The following is a 19,006-nucleotide window of genomic DNA, read 5'->3' as shown; positions in this document are numbered from 1 at the left end:
AATTACATCACCACGTTTGTGAAATGAAACGGGAAGCTATCAAGTAACGGCTTTAATTACGGATGCAGGCGACAGGATCAAAACGTCTTGGATTGGACACACTATTCTTTGGGTTTGCAAATGTCTTTCTGCAAGTCCCAGGGGGAAAAGTTGGCAAGAGAAAAGCTGTGAAGACGAGATCAAAAGAATTGACGAGCCTGACAATGAGTCTTCAACTAGGGCAGAAAAACAAGCGTCTGGTCCAAGGGGCAGGTGATTGACGTTATCAGTCATTGTAGAATAATTCTTTTTTCACCAACAAAATTCATTCTCTAAGAAATATGTCTAAGAGTTGACAAAATAAATTCATGCCAAACCATTGATATCTGAACAGTAGAAGATTGTCTGAAAAAATTCTTTGTAGTTTACATTTACTGCCTGAATTAGGTAAATAGGGAAAACAACAACAGAAATGAACCTTTATTGCAACAAACAACAACAAAATCACAAACAATTTTTTAAATTAAAAAAAAATATAAATTTTATTTAATTCAAAAATATAAAGTATAAACCAATGATCAGAAAATTTTTCATCACAGTAAAAATGAAGATATAAACATGATTATAAATTGCAAATATAGCTAATATATAATGACTAGCTCTAGATATAGGAGAGGGTATAATAACAGTACAATAACAATTAATAAGATCATTTTTTTTTGCCTGATTGCTTAAAAGTCTTCAAGAATTTTAAAATGGTAAAATAATTAATTAAAAAACAAAACAACTAATTTGCCTGTAGGTAGCTGATCAACACTCCGGTGTTTAAAAGTAAGTCAAAGCAAAACAACATAGAAAATGTCAGCATCCCTGACTAGGACAAATATGCACAATAATACAACTCTAGCAGCTGCTCCAAGCTGATGAAAGTTAATATGATGACAGTAAGACGTAAAAAAACAACAACTTTAAAGCACTTTTAAAAACAAATAAAAAAAAGTAAGTAAAAGCTGTTTAGATTGTCCAGAAAAAATAAAAGCTTATAGTCATGTCAAGAAATTGTTTCTTCATCTCTTTGTACCAAGTGTTAATTTTTTTTTTTTTCAACTTAACAAATTAAATGAAGTTTAGAGACATTTTCAAACAGGACTGGTGATGTAAAGTTTATGAGGCAGATAATGTAAAGTACACAAGACTGGTGATGTAAAGTTTATGAAGCAGATAATATAAAGTACACAAGACTGGTGATGTAAAGTTTATGAGGCAGATAATGTAAAGTACACAAGACTGGTGATGTAAAGTTTATGAAGCAGATAATGTAAAGTACACAAGACTGGTGATGTAAAGTTTATGAGGCAGATAATGTAAAGTACACAAGACTGGTGATGTAAAGTTTATGAAGCAGATAATGTAAAGTACACAAGACTGGTGATGTAAAGTTTATGAGGCAGATAATGTAAAGTACACAAGACTGGTGATGTAAAGTTTATGAGGCAGATAATGTAAAGTACACAAGACTGGTGATGTAAAGTTTATGAAGCAGATAATGTAAAGTACACAAGACTGGTGATGTAAAGTTTATGAAGCAGATAATGTAAAGTACACAAGACTGGTGATGTAAAGTTTATGAGGCAGATAATGTAAAGTACACAAGACTGGTGATGTAAAGTTTATGAAGCAGATAATGTAAAGTACACAAGACTGGTGATGTAAAGTTTATGAAGCAGATAATGTAAAGTACACAAGACTGGTGATGTAAAGTTTAAGAAGCAGATAATGTAAAGTACACAAGACTGGTGATGTAAAGTTTATGAAGCAGATAATGTAAAGTACACAAGACTGGTGATGTAAAGTTTATGAAGCAGATAATGTAAAGTACACAAGACTGGTGATGTAAAGTTTGTGAGGCAGATAATGTAAAGTACACAAGACTGGTGATGTAAAGTTCACCATGTTCACAAAAAGATTACAAATTATTATAATTTTTTTTAAAATAGTATCACAGCTTGAACATTTTGGCAATAACCAAATACTCTTTGCCTTATAAAAAAATCATCAATACTCTACATTAATTTAGAATGTCATTCAACCACAATTTAAACAAAAGTGGCTAATTATAAAGTAAAAGAGAAATGATTGAATTGTGCATTTCCTTCTGCTACAGCATCAAGTGATCTATAAAGTATTATATAAGTGACTATTACCCATGACCATTGCCTGGACAAAGAACATTTACAATATTTCTTCATGACAAAGGTCTAGATGAAGGCCATTTATAATATATAAGGGGATGGGGACGGAATCACATTGTCAAGCCATCATGGATGCCAAGACAAATATTTTTATATGCTATAGTTTTTCAAATGCAAATTATTATTTATAACCAATAATATTTACTTAATTTAACTTAACAATAAATTTCATAAATAAAATAGACTAGTCATTATAAATACAACAAGTATATTACATCAAAGCTTGATAACAATTTTGGCAATGTGATTTAAAACTGATCAACTTACAGTAAAATTACATTAATTTGTTTCATTCATTATATCTTGAGATAGGCTCAATTGGTATTTACAATTATATTGATTAGCTTCAATCTTACTGTACAGATATTTCTAGATGCACACAAAATATTACCCCTGTAATACTTTTTAAAACCCAAAATGCATCAAAACTTAGCATTACTTTCTTCAAGTTGTTTTTCAAGTTGTTGTATTTTTGTATCTTTCAGCTGTAAAAGTTGTTCCATTTTATTTATCTTCAGAGTTAAAATCTGTTGGGACAAAAGGTACTCATAAATTTACATAGAAGTTTTTAGTGCAATTTCAAAAAAAAAATTTATGTTTTAAATGCATCCAATAGGTTGCAATAAACGATTCCAGAGCAAAGACGAGTGCTAATAACACAACTAGCCACTCCAAAAAATAAAATTAAAAAAATCCAGTATGCAAATAAAATAATGTATCTAAAATATTACATTTATTTTTTTTCTTCACATCAACATTTTATACTTCCATATAAAGTGGTGGATAGAGTGGCAAAACAGTTACAGTTACTTTAAGCTCTAGTTTTTGTCACACAAATTAAATTTATTGACATTTTAAAGTTTACTTTTTTATAACCTGAATTTTGAATTAAGAATATTTTTTTTTTATAAATCTTTAGTCACATTCCAGACAAGTCAGCAATGTCGAGTCATGAAAACTACCCCATGGATAAAAAATGTGTTTATAATGTTGTACCTTATGCTTACAACGAGGGTATGATAAAAATGTAAGCTAATGTATAAAAAGGGAACAGTAAGACATATTTCTGAAATGGATATTTCTAGGGGAAGTGGGTGTGTATGCTATGGGATGGAATGATAAATGCCAAGAATAAATTCTGAGACCATGGCAATGAATCATGCCCGTTGGTTTCAGCACTGGCAACACAGCCAGTTGTTTTTTCATCCTTTATTTGGAGGAAAGAACAAAGCAATACTTAATGAAACTCTCTTAGAATTACATCACCACCTAGACCAGCAGCCAGTGAAAGTTGGTATGAAATCTAGCTACCTGCATTGTTTCATCTTTGGCTCTACATTCCATTATTTTCTCATTTAACATTGCCCTTGGCACGTTGTCACTAACTGGTGCATTTACTGGGGAATGCGCAAGAGACTTCTGATTTGTCAATGTATTGGCTTCATCATATCGCAAATCTTGTGCTACAAGTAGAAAGAAATGTTTTAATTTTTTTACAATCCTTTAAATGTATCAAGACACTATTATTATAAATGTAAATAGTACACTACATTAGCCTAGCTTAAGAACAAGGAATAAATTCAAAAGTAATGTAGGTGAGATAATCTTATACCAAAATAGTGTGCTGGAAGGAAATATACAAGAAATTAAATGGGAGACAACAGCAGCAGCATATAAAGTGTTTGGAACTTTTTTACAACCTATTTAGCAAGATTGTGGCCAAACACATTTTCCAGCTAATTGCACCTTTTATTCAGTGTGCAAGATTTATTTATTATATTACATTATTATACAATATTATTTTAATGTGTTTTGTTTACTAAAGAAACTTATAAAACAAAAGTTGATAATATGTGATTTTAACAGAGGTCATACCTGTATTTAAAATAACTTCTATACTTTTGGCTGCATTATTTCTAGCTTTGAACTTGGCTCCATATTTTTCAATATACTTATCTATCTGGTATCGTAAAACTATAAGCACCTTCTCTATGACATTTTGTTTGCAATTAGCCAAAGAACGTATGGTTTCTTCTGAGAGATCTATACCCAGATGTTGCAGTACTTTCCTAAATTTAAACAAATGTAGAGATACGATTAAGCTTAAATATTATTACAAGAATACAAATGTCTTCAAATCTATTTAACATTCAACATAAAAGTTTTTTAAAGATTTGAAAATAAAATAGTTGTAGATATTAATTAGGCCTGTTATTTATTACCTATTTAACAAAAACCAGTTTTCCATTTTATGCTTTGGACCAACAGCAGAATGGTAATTATTCACATCAACCAGGAATGGGAAGTAATGCTTGATTATTTCTGCAACCAATACTAGAAACACAAAGAGATCAAAAAGATTAAAATTAGTTCAGTTTAGAAAGAAAAAAAAAATTTAAAATATATATAATACCTGTGCCACTCTAGGGTTAAAACCTCTAATTTAAAGGTAATTTCAGATGAAAGAATATACCTTAAAAATAATTATATTAAAATATCAATTTAATGTAAAAACACTGCTTGAGGCCCATCGGTTGTAGGCTTCCAGACAGCCTGCCTTATAATGACTAACCCACCACACACAAACAATAGACACACTACTTTTAAAATGAATTGTCTCGTCCCAAAAAAACACTTTGGCCCTTGTATATTCATCGCATATTTTGTTTTGCATCCTCCAATAAAAAAATCTCATTCCCAACCACAAACTTTTAGGCCACCCCACTTTTCTTTTTTTTTTGCATACAAATAAATAGTATGCACTCAATACTATAGTTTATATCCCTTGGGAGTGTAGTCAGTGTATCAGGTAGAACAAATTAAGACATTAGACATGGTATAAATCTAGCGTGTCAGACATTTACAGAACTAAAACAAACCTGGAAACCTCCTCACATCTCTAACAAGACTAAAATAAATATTTTCAACTCTAATGTCAAGTATGTTTCTGAAACATGGAGAACAACTGAAGCAACAACTAAAAAAGTACAGACCTTCATCAACAGATGTTTGAGAAATATCCTAAAAATACACTGGTACGACAAAATAGAAAACACACCAAACTGTGGGAGATGAGTGGACAGAAAAATATAGAGGTGCAGATCTTAGAGAGAAAGTGGAGATTGATTGGTCAAACCCTTAGAAAAGATACCAACAACAAAGCTATGCAGGCCTTAGAGTGGAACCCCCTGGGCACAAGACATAGAGGAAGATAAAAAAGAATGTGGCAACGCATGTGTACTAGATGAAGCCTAGACAACAGGAAAGAGCTGGGAAGCCATTAAAAAACTAGCAAGAGACCGTGGAGAATGGTGTGTTTTGACTGAGGCCCTGTGTTGCATGAGGAACGCAAAAGAAAGGACTCAATACTGTTATTAAATTTATGAATGACATAAATTTAGTATCACATCAATCTTAACTAGAAGATTTACCTGCATCAGAAAAATCTTTCCAAATGTTATTCTTTGGTCTGCTAAGAGGAATGCTATCAACCCATTGATAAAGATTTTCAAGTTCTATAGCATCATAATAATTTTCCATGCTTAACATTTGAACAAGATCAGGCTGATGTTAAAAACTGTTCATTGAATTTCAGATACGATAGAATATACCTTAAAAAAAAATTATATTAAAATATCAATTTATTGGAAAAAAAAATAAAAATAAAACTAATTTAAAATCTATTATTAAAAATATATTAATTTTAAAAATATTAAAATAATATGCCAAATTAAAAATAATTACTATTGCTAAACCTATTCAGATAATTATAAAAATCAATTTGAATATTGATAAAAAATAAATGGTGTACATCTGCTATAATAAACCAGTGTTCAAGTTTATGCAGCCTATTTTGTATAATGAATGATATAGTATTACAAGCTAAATTATATGATATATATCTGTATTATTATGTGTATTTTTTTAAGGGGAAATTTTTTTTTTTTTTTTAATTAGCTTGAAGTCAGACTGTCACTAATTTCTATCATTATATGAGGGTGCTTGTCTTTTGAAAAACTTTTAGAAATGCAGCCAAAGGACCCATTGTTGTTCAACCTGTATTAGGGTCCATTGTTATCATCATGTTATGCTCAACTTGGGTATTATACTGTGCACTCATTGACAAGATGGGTACATGGGTGATCCAGTGTTACTTCTCAGTCTGGAAGCTCGGGATCAGCCACTGTGGGTGATTTAATGTTGCAGGCAACAGTACACAACCCAGTCACAGATACAGAGAGCAGATGTGTCAAATCTAATGGCATATAATAATAATGATATATATATACATAGTTAACATAGATCTAGAATCTAGACATATACTGATATATATAATAGATCTACTATTTTATCTAGATCTTTTCTAGTGACAATCTATCTAGATCTAGTCATAAACGAGACTATTATAATATAGACTCAGAGTAATATTAAATATAGTCTAGATCTACTATCATAGTATCATGATTTAGATTATAATATGATCTAGAATTCTAGATGTGTAGATTTAGATTTTAAGAGTCTATGATGATAATGATAATGTCATATTATATTTAATTATATAAATATGATTCTAGATATCTATCTACTATCTAGAATCTATATCATATATAGTTGTTTAGTACAGTTTAGTTTTTTTTTAGTTTAGTAGTACTATCATTTGTGACTTTGGTTCTGTGATATTTCAATTATTTGTCAGTGATTTATTATTTATAATAATTTATATGATATTTTGGGAATTTTATTTCATTTGTGGTATGGGCACTATCATGTGACTATGGGTAGATCTAGATTATTAATTATTAGACTAATTAGAGTATTAGACTATACATTATTATACATACATGAAAATATATTCTAAAATGTAGATCTAGCTAGTTCAACTTTTAGACCCTTTTCAGAGCCTTTCCTCTGACTGAGCTCGTCTAAGACTCTTAGTCTAAATGGTCTAAGTGCTTCTCTTCTACACTACTTGCTTCCCTTTTACTAATCTTTTGTTCCGGAGACAATACAACGGTATTTGCAAACAAGATGGCGACTTGTACTCAAATATTTCTATTTTGTGTTAATCAATCTTCAATTTTTGACACCTTACATGTGATGGATTTCTAAAATATTCATAGTATGTATATTTTAGTGTATAATTCATTTTATTAACAAAATATGTATAGAATATTATCGGTATATAACCATTTCCACCTATTTTTCAAACCCGCGTAACCCACCGCGTTTCGTCATTAACTCATTTGTCTTGAGTTTTCAAGTTTTGTAGCACAGCAGTTCATTCCCCTCAAAAAAAGAAAAAAAATGTTATAAACTCTTAATTTCAATTCTTCAGAATTTAGACTCTAGATCTATATCTAATTTTTAATTTTAAAAAAAGATTATGAAATTTAGAATCTAGTACGATAAATTAAGATCTAGAATCTTGATCTTGATTTAGAATTTAGATTCTAGTCAAGCTACATTTTTGAATTATTGATTATGTCTATGTATATTACTATATATTATAATTATATATAAATATATATATTATATATATATAGGTCTAGATCTATACTCTATTGTCTAGATATTATTATATATATATATGACTATTTTTTATATGTAGATCTATAAAATATCTTGACAAGTCACTAGTGTAGTACTGTAGTGACTAGTGTGTGTAAAAAGTTAAACCCTTCTCCTCCCCAAATCAATGTCTTAGCGTAACTAAGCTACCAACTACTCTGTACTCTGTCTCAAACTATATTTGGTCTAGATTCTAGATCTGTCTAGATTTACATTCATTTTCTAGATCCTTTTTTTTAAATTGCTTATTTTATTAAATTTAATTATTTTTTAGTTCAGTCACTCAAGCAGTGACATCAGTGTAATTAGACCAGATCTAGAATAATCTAGATAGTAGAATAGACCTACAGTTTTAGATGTAGTTTGTTTTTTGAGTCTGTCAGCTGTGTTGTCTACCCCTTCGATTCTAGACTAGACTGAGTTTTATAAGTTCTTTAAATTAGATATTCATCTTGCGAGTAGTGAAAGTGTAGAACCTTTACTCCTTAGTTTAGTAGCACTTAAGGACTTAAGCTATAATGCTATCTGACTAAAATTGACTAAATGTAAACCTTTGACCATACCATTTAAATTTACATAATTTCTAGTAAGTATTACATTTAAACTAGATCAAGATCAAATCTAGATATATTATTCTAGATATTTTTATTGAAATGTTATATTTTTGTATCTATAGATAGATTTTTTTTTTTTTAATTCTTAATTAAGGGATTTTTTTTATAAATATAGTTCAATAGGGATGTTATTAGACCATACCTATACACACAGTTTTTTTTTTTATTTTCACTTCTATGATAGAACTAGATCTAGTACCTGTTTAATAATTAACTTTTTTTTTCTAGTTGAAATATTGGATACTAAGTGAAGAGTTATTAATAGCACAAATGGTAAATTAAGAATATTTTATCTTTTAGACCTCATATTGCCATTATCATCATCATCATCTTGCCTTTGCTTCCTTATGGAACATAGGGCCCTCAGTAAAAACATGCCAGACAAAAGGTGCACCCCCCTCCCCAGGACATAGGGGTTGTGTGATAGGTTAACAACCTGTCCAAAAAAAAATAAAAATACTGTAACAGAAACCATATAGCATATTGCCATTATAGATGCACTTTTTTTTTTTTTAACTTAATTTTTAGCGACCCCAAAAGGGGAAAAGACGCTATTTAGTTTTGTGTGGAATGTCCGTCCCGTTTAGATCTCAGAAACTAGAAAAGATAGTGAAAAATCCGACATCATAATATTTTAGACCATTCAAAGTTCTGATGCAACGGCTACTTTTTTCTTTTCTGAAAGTGAAAAATCTAATTTTTTAAATCACTTATATTATAAATGCAAGCAGATTTTTCATAAAAATACATCACTTTTACAACTATTCACTATTGATAGTAATAAACATTTGAGTCTCTTTAGTCTAGGGGAGATCACTATTTACCATATTTTTAACTCATTTATGCAAATGGTTTTAGATTTTTTGTCAAGAAATATTTTTTTTTACAACTGTATTGCTAAGTTAAATAAGTTCTGTCATACTAACTACACATTTACACACAAAAAATGTTTCCTTTTTTTTTAAAGAGAGAAAATCTATTTAGTATGCATATAAGTTGGACATAATTTAAAACAACAATTAATAAGTAGTTTTTCATATTACTGCCTGAAGTTCAGTGCGCTCTACTAAATGAATTTTTTTTTGTGTTTTTTTTTTTTACTGAAATATTTTTTTTCTTGAGGATTTGAATAAGAGATTGACCCTTTAAAAAACAATTAGATATTCATTATATATATAAGACATTAGTTAGGCCAGGTTCACATCTAACTTCAAATTCACTTTCACCTATCCTTTGGTCTGATGGACCGCTGGGGCATCACACAAGATCTGTCAGGCTTCTTTCTCCATTCTTCTCTGTCATTTTTAATAGAATTTCATTCTGATGTTCTTTCTGAAAATATTGAAATCTGCCTGGGTGGACCACTTTTGGGGCCGATTTTGAGTTTGTGTTTCCACACAAACTGTCTTTGTAACCTTGTTTTTACATAATTCTTATCTTCTCTTTGATAATAATAATAAGTATTTTGTTTTAAATATAAGTATAAAAGGCCAACAAGTATTTTAAATATATAAATAAAGCTAAATGGATATATATATATAATATATATTATATATATACACATTAATATTAATTAATTAAGTTTTTCATTTCATTACTAGAGGCTACTGCAGCTCCACAGATTGCTTCTCTCTAGTTTCATAGATTGCAAATATTTTAGTAGAAAAAAAAATGAATTTTTAAAACTTTTATTTCAGTTTTAAAAGTGTTTCGAAGCATGTTTGACATGTCAATTTTTTTTCCTCAGCCAAAAATATTAATAACAAGGGAAGACTTGATAATTTATTAGCAAAAAGTAAGAAATATTTTTATTTCTTTTTTTTTACCCCAGATTTACTGCTTTTTTAATTTTTTTTTTTATTTTTAAAGTATAACATTTATTTTAAATTATTGAAAAATATCTGCCATTTGTGTTTTTTTTTATTATTGATACATTTCACAGCTTTTTAATTATTTTTTTTACATGTTTATATTTTTTCAAAATGATGAATATCTCTCTCTATATAATTCTCTTCATGGCTCAAGAGTTTGGACACCACGTAAAGGAAAGATCGCTCTTTTATTTCTACAAGTCATACTAGAGTTATCTTACGGGGAAAAAAAAGAGGGGGGGGGAGAACAAGTTGTATTCACCCATCACAAAATAGCAGGGCTGGACTTAACCATTGTAACCAAGAAGTCATGTAAAGATCACTCTTTTATTTATTTCTACCCCACATATTTTTATCGACGAACAGGGTGGGGGGGAGGGGTAGAAAACAAGTAATCTACTCTGTATTCACCCATCACTAAATAGCAGCGCCGGACTCAACCGTTGTGGGGCCCTATGCCTTAAAAATAAATTCGTCTTTGCATTTTATTCATTCTTTTCTATGTACAGAACTACTTTACGAGCCTTGCATGTAGCTAAGTCATACACAGTATATCATAAAATTTTTATTTCCTACATAGATCACGCTCAATAGCAAGAATTACCAAATGTTTCAATCTATCTACGAGAATTGTTGACCTCAAGTAAATCTTCAATAGTTTGAGGCGCGAGAGGCTTCTTTCACCAGATTACACAATTACGCAATAATTAATGCATAATGCTGTTTTTTTTAAATCGCGCTTAGGATTGGAGTTTTCCATACTGAATGACACCCCAAAATGACCATTTTTGTCTATATATTTCAGGAGATTTATATGTTCTTTCTGGAGATTTCCAGGACTTTTTCGTATATTTTGCAATTCAGTAGATTTCCAGGGGCTCTTGGTAAATCAGGAGGCTGCAGGAAATCTGTTATAAGTTATAAACTGGTTTAATTTAATATTTTATACACCTAGAATCAGCGCGAGTCCTATGAAAGTGTGGGGCCCACTGCGGTCGCATAGGTTGCAGTGGCTTAAAGCCAGCTCTGCAAAATAGCGGCGTATGCTAGGCCGCCGGTCGACTAGTAATATATAAGACCGGTATATGTTCATTTTTGTTTACATAATCAGCTGTCATGTTCTTTTCAGTACATAATATACATGTAAGAGACCAGAGCCAATATCAAAAGAGACGCTTCTCATCATAGAAGAATATTTATTGTATCCATTTTTTTTATTTTTTTTTAGTTTTTTACACTATTTCATAGAATATTGTGAATAAATAAAACCATTAACCATTTATTTGTATTTTTTTTTATAGAAACCTTTTTAATGATGGCAGAGGATTCTCAGTCACCCCAAGAGATATCATCATTGCCAGATTCTATCTCTGACCAAGTTGATGTTGTTGAGTCTGTTGTTAGTACAGCACCAACTTCCACTGAGTTGACTTCAGTGACTGTTGAAGAACTTGTGCCCACCACCCAAGCCACATCAACTAAAGCAGAGTCCTCAGCATATGTAAGACCAAATGGACGACTGTCATTAACGAAAGACGCAGAGAGAAATGCTGTGCCTGCATGCACCATAGCCCCTATTATGTCAAGAGGAAGTGACTTTCTCTTATCAGGGTCATCAGCATCTGCTTTTCGTCCATTTGTTACTCAGACTTCAACACGAGAGATCACCAGCTCATCATCCCATAATCAAAATCCACTGACATCAACACCAGTTTCTAGAAGAGCTGAACGGCTGACATTACCTGGGGCTTCCACCTTTATGTCTTTCAACAGAACCACTCCTACGCCCTCACCTCATCGGCAACTATTATTAGGAGACTCGGCCAATAACAATGAAGAAAATGAAGATGGACGAACTACAGCATCAGCTCCTCCTTGCACACCTGCCCCAGAGCCTCATTTACAGCCGCAGTCACCATTCAGAAACAATCGGCAAATTAAAAAAATTGATCTCTTAGCCATGTCAAGGTCTCGCCAGTCAGACAGGGCAGAAAATGCTAGACGTGATGGGAGACTTGCCCCTAGCCCTAGAAAGAAAGATGAAGTTTTAAGGAACAGTGGATTTACTTTTCCTGCTAGCAGAGTTTATGAAGCACAGTCCAGTCTGCGTTTAAGTATGCAAAACAGCAGGTTAACAGGAGCTGATTCAGGTTTATCACCTGAAAGGCTCACCACAGGAACCTTAAGTACTTCTTCACCAAATATTGATGTTGTGAGTGTTGATGACCAGCCAGATCCCACAAAATGCATGTTTAGCATTCAGTTTAGCCCAGGTAATACAAATACTATTACATTTGTGTGTTCTTCACTTTTAGACTTTATTAAAAAAAATAATTCATTAGCTTTAAAAATATTTATGAGTTTTGTCCCCTTTTTTTAAAAATTAAATTTAACATTATTTTAATATCATTGGTTTTTTTTTGTGTTTTTTTTTAATTATGATATTTAGATTTTTATAATACATTTTTGCTATAGTTAAAAAAAAAATTAAAATATTATCTTTCAGCAGAACAAGTTTTGAAGTGCAGCATTTGTGGCTTTTTTACTAGTAATCAAAGAATTTACAGACGACATAGAAGGCTACACACTCGACAGTATCAGCCAAATCTGATTCATTGCAACCTCTGTGACTTTTCCACAACTCAAATTCGCAAGATGAGAGAACACACAATATCTAGCCATCATTTATCTCACCCTCAGTCTCTGGCCAGCTCAAGTCAGGCTTTCAATCCCCCAGCGATGTTAGAGTCTAATCACAGACCTTCATTACAGAGTCAAATTTTCATGGGCAATGGGAGTATGTTTCATCCAGTCACCAACAGGCCAGTGAATATTGCAATTGGTGCTGCTTCAGCCACCGCTATCTCTAGTGCTTCAACACTCGCCCTCCCTACTTACATTACTCCTTCTCAAGAACCTCAAATACATGTCAATACACAGGCTGGACTGCAGCACCCACCAAGAGGAAGTGCAATGCTAGGGAATTACGCTCCATCCAGTGGACAAGAGATGACTAATTATATGCACTCAGTCATATCCAACCTCATGTCTCCACACACTGACCCAAACAACTCGGTTTCATCATCAGATTTGTACTTAATGGCAGCAAGAAACTTTCCACAAGAATCTCATACAGCCTTACCATCTACTAGTGTTCCAGTTTCGGAGGCGTCTTACAATTTTAGGAGGTTCTGGAATAATAACAGTAACTCTTTTGGAAATAATCAAAATACATCAGCATCTTCTTTTGTTAAGGTCAAGTCAGAACCTAGGGCGGCACCCATCAATCAGATGTCCAGAACAGTACCAGATTTACCATCAAGTACACAGAAAGATAGGCAAGTGAGAAGTCCTCGCAGACAGTCAGACAACATTGATAGTGAATCTGGTATGGACATGAGCAGTGATGATCATGCATGCTCTCCACAGCCAGGAGGTTTTGGATCTCGAAGTGATGCACGAGTCAGTACTGATACACTTCAGACAAGTAGTACTGCCCAGGCTGATGATCCTCCAGTGTCCTCCCAATGTTCTGTTCCTTTTATCAAGATAGAATTCCCTCCACATAGAGAGGCATGCAACTATTTAAATTGCAACACCCGCATGCGAACTGACCGCGAGGTCCAGTGCGAAATCATCTCAGCATCCAATAGTCACTGCAGACCAGGTGGGCGCACTCAATCTGAGACAGTGAGCAGTGCTGGTGGTTCTGCTGTAATGGAGACTAGGTGCTACTTTTGTGGTGTAACATTTGATGACGAGGTACTTTATTCTATTCACATAGGCTGTCACAGCCACACTGACCCCTTTATGTGCAATGTCTGTGGCAAGCAATGTCACAACAAGTATGGCTTCTACTCACACATTATGCGAGGACACCAGTCTAGGCCCAATACCTAATTTGATTTCAAGTATTTCATTGTCTAGGCGCACCCTTGTTAGACTACAGTGTGTGCATGTGTGTGTTTAGTGAATCTTGGACTCATTGTAATCTTTCTATCAGACATGAACAAGTTATCAGGGTAATCTTTTAATGTACATACAAAATATGTCTCCTTCTGTCTCATGTGACACTGGATGCATTAAAACAAAGACCACTTAGCATATTAACATTTGGAACCAGACTCCTTAACTTTATAAACATACATCAATACCAAAAAGTTTTTTTTTTTAGTTAACCATGGAAGATTCTAGCACTGGACTCAAATAAAAAAAGCTCAACATGTATACGAGGGTTGTTGCCAGTGATTTAAATATTAAATTAGGTGTTAATCTTCATTAAAGTAATTATCACTGCTAGCTTTAATTAAGGCAAAAGTCTGATTGCAGCTATAAGCATTGATATTGTTATAGCCACCAAAGGAATTCAGATGTAAAGTAACATTGTTTGCTCATCCTATATTTCACAATATATATTACGCTGCTACTGTATTTGTTTTCTTCCTTAATAATGACTCAAACATATCCCAATCAACTAACACTGAAGCAAGCCATTCATTTTGATGCAGGTGAACTATTAAAAATGTTGCAGTTACTATGTTTTTTTTTTAAACTAATACTACTGTGTAAATTTTAGTATACAGCTATGTTCGAATGTGCCATGTTGACCTGTAGCTATTTGTATATATATATATATATATATAATATTTACATTTCAATACTTTCTGTCTATGAGTTGTTTTGAATAAGCCTTTTTTTTTAAACAATATGTACCGTATGAAATTAAACTTTTACCTTTGTTACTTTTAAATTACAATTTCAATATTGCTCAATAATAAAGATGTAAAAGAATAACAGTTTTTAAAAATAGATATCATTTCTAATAATGAGAACTTCGGATTTTCTTATTCAGCCATAAACACTTAAAATATTAAGTTGTTGAAATTCTCTCCTCCCCCTAATGTAGAGAAAGCAAGGCATTAAATTCAAACATTAATTCAGACCTTTTATGAATTATATTCATGTAAACACTTTTAGACTGTCCTGTATTCAGTTGTGCAAGTATTAGATAGTTAGAACCATGCTTAAATTATAAGAAGATGATGAATTTTCAAACACTTTCTTTGACAGAAGGGAAGTTTTTTTATGGTTTGAAAAAAAAATGTCTTAAATGACTTCAGACTAATTCTCAGTATTCAGACTTTGTTATATAGTATAACATAAATGTCCCAGCTCTGCTAAATGCTTTGAAAATCTTGTCAGCTTTTCATAAAACATTATTATACTCCACTTGATATATTTTTTATGGTGTCACTTCATTCTATGTAAATTATTATTTATTAATAATATACATACATTTGGCTAAAATTTTAAAGAAATTATAATATTCAGTTGTATACAAGATTCTGTGCAAAAGTGACAATTGTCATTTTAAATGTAAATATATATAAATATCTGATTGTTGTTCTTTTTATCTGATATTTGCACTTTTCAAATCTTCAAAATTATTTTATTTTTTTATACATGTACAGATTTTTTAAAAAATGTTTGTTGTATAAATTGCAGTTGAATTGTTGTGCATAATTATTAAATTCAATCCTTTGTTAACTACTTGGTCATTTTTTTCTTTTTAATTTTTAATTGACTGCTGCTTGTTTTTTTTTTTTTTTAGCTATGTTTAGCTTTTTTTAAAGGTGCTAAATCTGTGATCATCAAACTGCATCCCTGACATTTTGTACCAGACCAGTTTTCTTGACCATCATCCTTTTCCCTTTAATCTTTAGAGATTATTTTCTATTAGGCTTCAGACATTTTGTTTTCTAGGTGTTAACATTTTTTTCTAGTCAGGTTCTTGTATGTTCAAAGTTTTTAAAGATCTCATTAACAACAAAATTAAAGTAGGATTGCTTTGAATGTTCAAAGTTTTTGCTAGTCAATAATTTTGAAACGTCTGACTTTGACTACACTATCAAGTTTTCTTTTAAATGTTGCATTTCTTGAACAATCTTCTCTATGTGGTTTATCTAAGTTGTCATGTGTTTTTCTATTCAGCATTATTGAAGTAGAACTGCAAGGTGGGTTATGCTGAACTTTGATTATTTAAGCAATGCTCTGTAATATCTGTGAGTAAAGTGTTATTGCACTTTGATTTTATTGTTGTTTTTTTCTTATAGCAGTAACATAGTCCAATTCTGAAAAAAAATGTTTTTTTTTTTATTATTATTTTTAATTGCAGAACTACAGTTGTAACCTCTTTTTTTTTCTTATGTATGTGTATAAAAACTTGCTTCAAGTTTTTTTTAAAGATCTAAGATATTTATTATTTAATAGCCAGCTTTAAGTAGACTTTTGCTTGTGTTTTGTAGTTAACTGACAAAATTATATATATATATATATACAGTGCTTTTTTTTTTTTTTTGTGACGGTATGGTACGCACTGACACCTTTTTCAAAGTGGGGAAAAAATTATTACTTTTCTTGCATTTTAACGTTTAATTATTAATTTATTAGTAGTTAAAAGTTAGGCATCACTGAGTACCGGCACCTATTTTTTTTTTTTTTTTTTTTTTTTTTTTTTTTTTTTACAAAAAAAGCACTGTTTATATATATATATATATGTTTGTATATGTGAAATAGTGGCAACGATGCTTAACACATTAACAAGTCTTTAATTGACATTATCAATTTGTTAAATTTGTTACATTTCAGAAAAAAATGTTTGGGGTTTTGTGTGTGTGTGTGTAAAGTTGCAGACACCTACATATAATATGTGAATATTTTCTTTGTTTTTATTTAGTACACTTTTTTTTTTTTTAAGTAAATGTTTCATCTAAACTTTAATAATCTTATCAATTTGACTGTGAAACAATTGATAGCTAGATAAAAAGGTTAAAATTGTTTTACTTTACAGAACAATTTTTTTTTTTTTTTAAACTGAATCAAAATCTAAGAGGCTGTCAGCTGAAGAATGAATCTTGCTAATAGTTTGATATTCCTACTCCCTATCTCCTGAATGTCAGTTTTACCTTTGTATTGAACAGCTGTATAGTACTAACCATGACACATGTACTTACAAGTACATCTACATTTTATTATCTAATATATTTTATCTACCAATCCTATACCTCTGTGTATCTTTTTAAACTTATTTCTCTTTGTTGAACTGAACAACTTTTCCTTTAATGTCGATCACGATTGAGAAAAAGGATAAAACTGGAATTGTCTGTGTTCTAAGGGTCTACTATAGATGGGGAGGTAATGTGTGGTTGACCAACATAGTGTTTACAGCTCATTTTCTTATTCTTAAAACTGATAGTATAACATTAAGCTCTTTAAGAACTCCCTGTCCATTCTGCTGCTTACACTGTCTCGTCTCATGCTCACAAATAATAAAAAGATATTGAAGGCTACAACAGTTTTTATTTCAATATTTTTTATTGGGAGCTTTTCCAGACTGAGTACCAGTATGCTGAGAAATTAGCAGAAGTGGCTATCATTTATTGTAGAAGGTTCCACTTTGTACATTTAGATAGTTTTAAGGTGAAATGATTTTTTTTGTATTGCTTCATTCATGACAGAAGTTTTACATTTAATGTTGATAGCTTTCCTCTATTCCAGGTTATTGGTCTCTATGTAAGACTTATACAGACACTCGCTTTAGTATAATGAGTTTAGAGAAACCACTTTAATTAGCTCATACTCTTTATTAGTTGTGTCTGTCTGAACCTTGTTTTTTTTATTTAGTGTACGATACATTTTTTTGTTTCTGTAATGTCAACAGTAAAAACTCAGAAAGTAGTTTGTTAATACAAAGTGTTCATTCTTTTAAGTTGTTCAAAGGGAGGGAAGTGAAATGTTAGCATAATTTATTTTTTTTCTTTGGTAGAATAAACAGTGTAACAAACTTGTTCCAAGAGTTGTTGTTCTTGTGTGTTCTGTTTGTGTACGTTGTAGTCTTCTTTATGAGTTCTTCATGACAGTCCAATTCACGTGTTATTTCATATTGCCATTGTTATCAACTTGCAAATTCTTCAATGGCAAAACCTTAATACGGATGTCTAAAACGGCTCTAACGATATTTCAAAACCTTAGACAGTTTATATATATATATATATCTTAAGGAAAAAATTAATAGCTAATTGGCTACATGGGGAAAGCTCAGTATTGACCGTTACTATTTGATTTGGTCAGGAGGTTCAATCTCTACACACGCAAACGTCATTGGGTATTCTACGATGTTTTCATTAAAGAGTTGACAAATAGCGGTACGTGACGTTTTGGCACGAGATATTCTGACTATAATTTAAGAAAAACCTAGCTTTTATAATATAGTTTATTTCACTAAAGTATATTATTGTATGTAGAGTAGTATGATTTCAACCCCATCCACCTCATTGTTTTTGATAAAGGTTTTGACTATTTCATGAATATATAATAAGTCAGATTCCTACCTGAGACCAGGGTAATGACAAGCTTCCCTTTCCCCCCACCCTAAATTATATCCGAATTCTGAAAATAAATATGTTCCACTTAATAAACATGGACAAGCCAACACAAACATAAATTTAATAAATAATATATCAACACATATAAATAGGTATAATGTGAAATATGAAACTACGGATGGCTGTCTGGTCGTGTGGTATTGTCTCGTGATTTGTGGTCTCGAAAGTCCCGGGTTCAAACCCTTCCCGCCGCAATCCCCCGCCATCCTGTGGGAGGTTTGTTTGGATGTTATAAATTTAAATCTAAAAAGTAGGAAAAGTAAGAGTACTACCATGAT

General features: G+C 31.4%; 2 protein-coding genes across 6 annotated transcripts; one reads left to right on the top strand and one right to left on the bottom strand.

Annotated features, from left to right (window-relative positions):
- Nucleotides 1-506: 506 nt before the first annotated feature.
- On the bottom strand, nucleotides 507-7,212 carry LOC106063542 (sperm flagellar protein 1-like). 2 transcript variants are annotated; one of them, XM_056003904.1, is made up of 7 exons: nucleotides 7,073-7,175; nucleotides 6,288-6,486; nucleotides 5,663-5,842; nucleotides 4,454-4,565; nucleotides 4,107-4,300; nucleotides 3,543-3,694; nucleotides 507-2,758 (listed from the first exon to the last, which is right to left on the bottom strand). In XM_056003904.1, exons 3-7 carry the CDS (start codon nucleotides 5,778-5,780, stop codon nucleotides 2,654-2,656), a joined length of 681 nt encoding a protein of 226 aa, XP_055859879.1. In that variant the 5' UTR covers nucleotides 5,781-5,842; nucleotides 6,288-6,486; nucleotides 7,073-7,175; the 3' UTR covers nucleotides 507-2,653. The 2 variants fall into 2 exon arrangements, with proteins under 2 accessions (XP_055859879.1, XP_055859874.1); XM_056003899.1 differs by lacking the exon at nucleotides 6,288-6,486 and having other exon boundaries at nucleotides 7,073-7,212.
- Nucleotides 7,213-7,247: 35 nt separating this feature from the next.
- Nucleotides 7,248-18,131, top strand: LOC106063541 (ikaros family zinc finger protein-like). Of its 4 annotated transcripts, none has more exons than XM_013221937.2 (4): nucleotides 7,248-7,350; nucleotides 10,161-10,208; nucleotides 11,586-12,557; nucleotides 12,794-18,131. In XM_013221937.2, the coding sequence occupies exons 3-4, from the start codon at nucleotides 11,597-11,599 to the stop codon at nucleotides 14,182-14,184; spliced, it is 2,352 nt and encodes a 783-aa protein (XP_013077391.2). In that variant the 5' UTR covers nucleotides 7,248-7,350; nucleotides 10,161-10,208; nucleotides 11,586-11,596; the 3' UTR covers nucleotides 14,185-18,131. The 4 variants fall into 4 exon arrangements, with proteins under 4 accessions (XP_013077391.2, XP_013077389.2, XP_055859859.1 ...); XM_013221935.2 differs by having other exon boundaries at nucleotides 12,791-18,131; XM_056003877.1 differs by lacking the exon at nucleotides 7,248-7,350 and adding an exon at nucleotides 8,643-8,686 and having other exon boundaries at nucleotides 12,791-18,131.
- Nucleotides 18,132-19,006: the final 875 nt, after the last annotated feature.

Source organism: Biomphalaria glabrata, chromosome 1 (assembly GCF_947242115.1).
Source record: "Biomphalaria glabrata chromosome 1, xgBioGlab47.1, whole genome shotgun sequence".
Taxonomy (NCBI): domain Eukaryota; kingdom Metazoa; phylum Mollusca; class Gastropoda; family Planorbidae; genus Biomphalaria; species Biomphalaria glabrata.
Note: the sequence above shows the minus strand (reverse complement) of the source record. Positions and strands in the feature narration are given on the sequence as shown.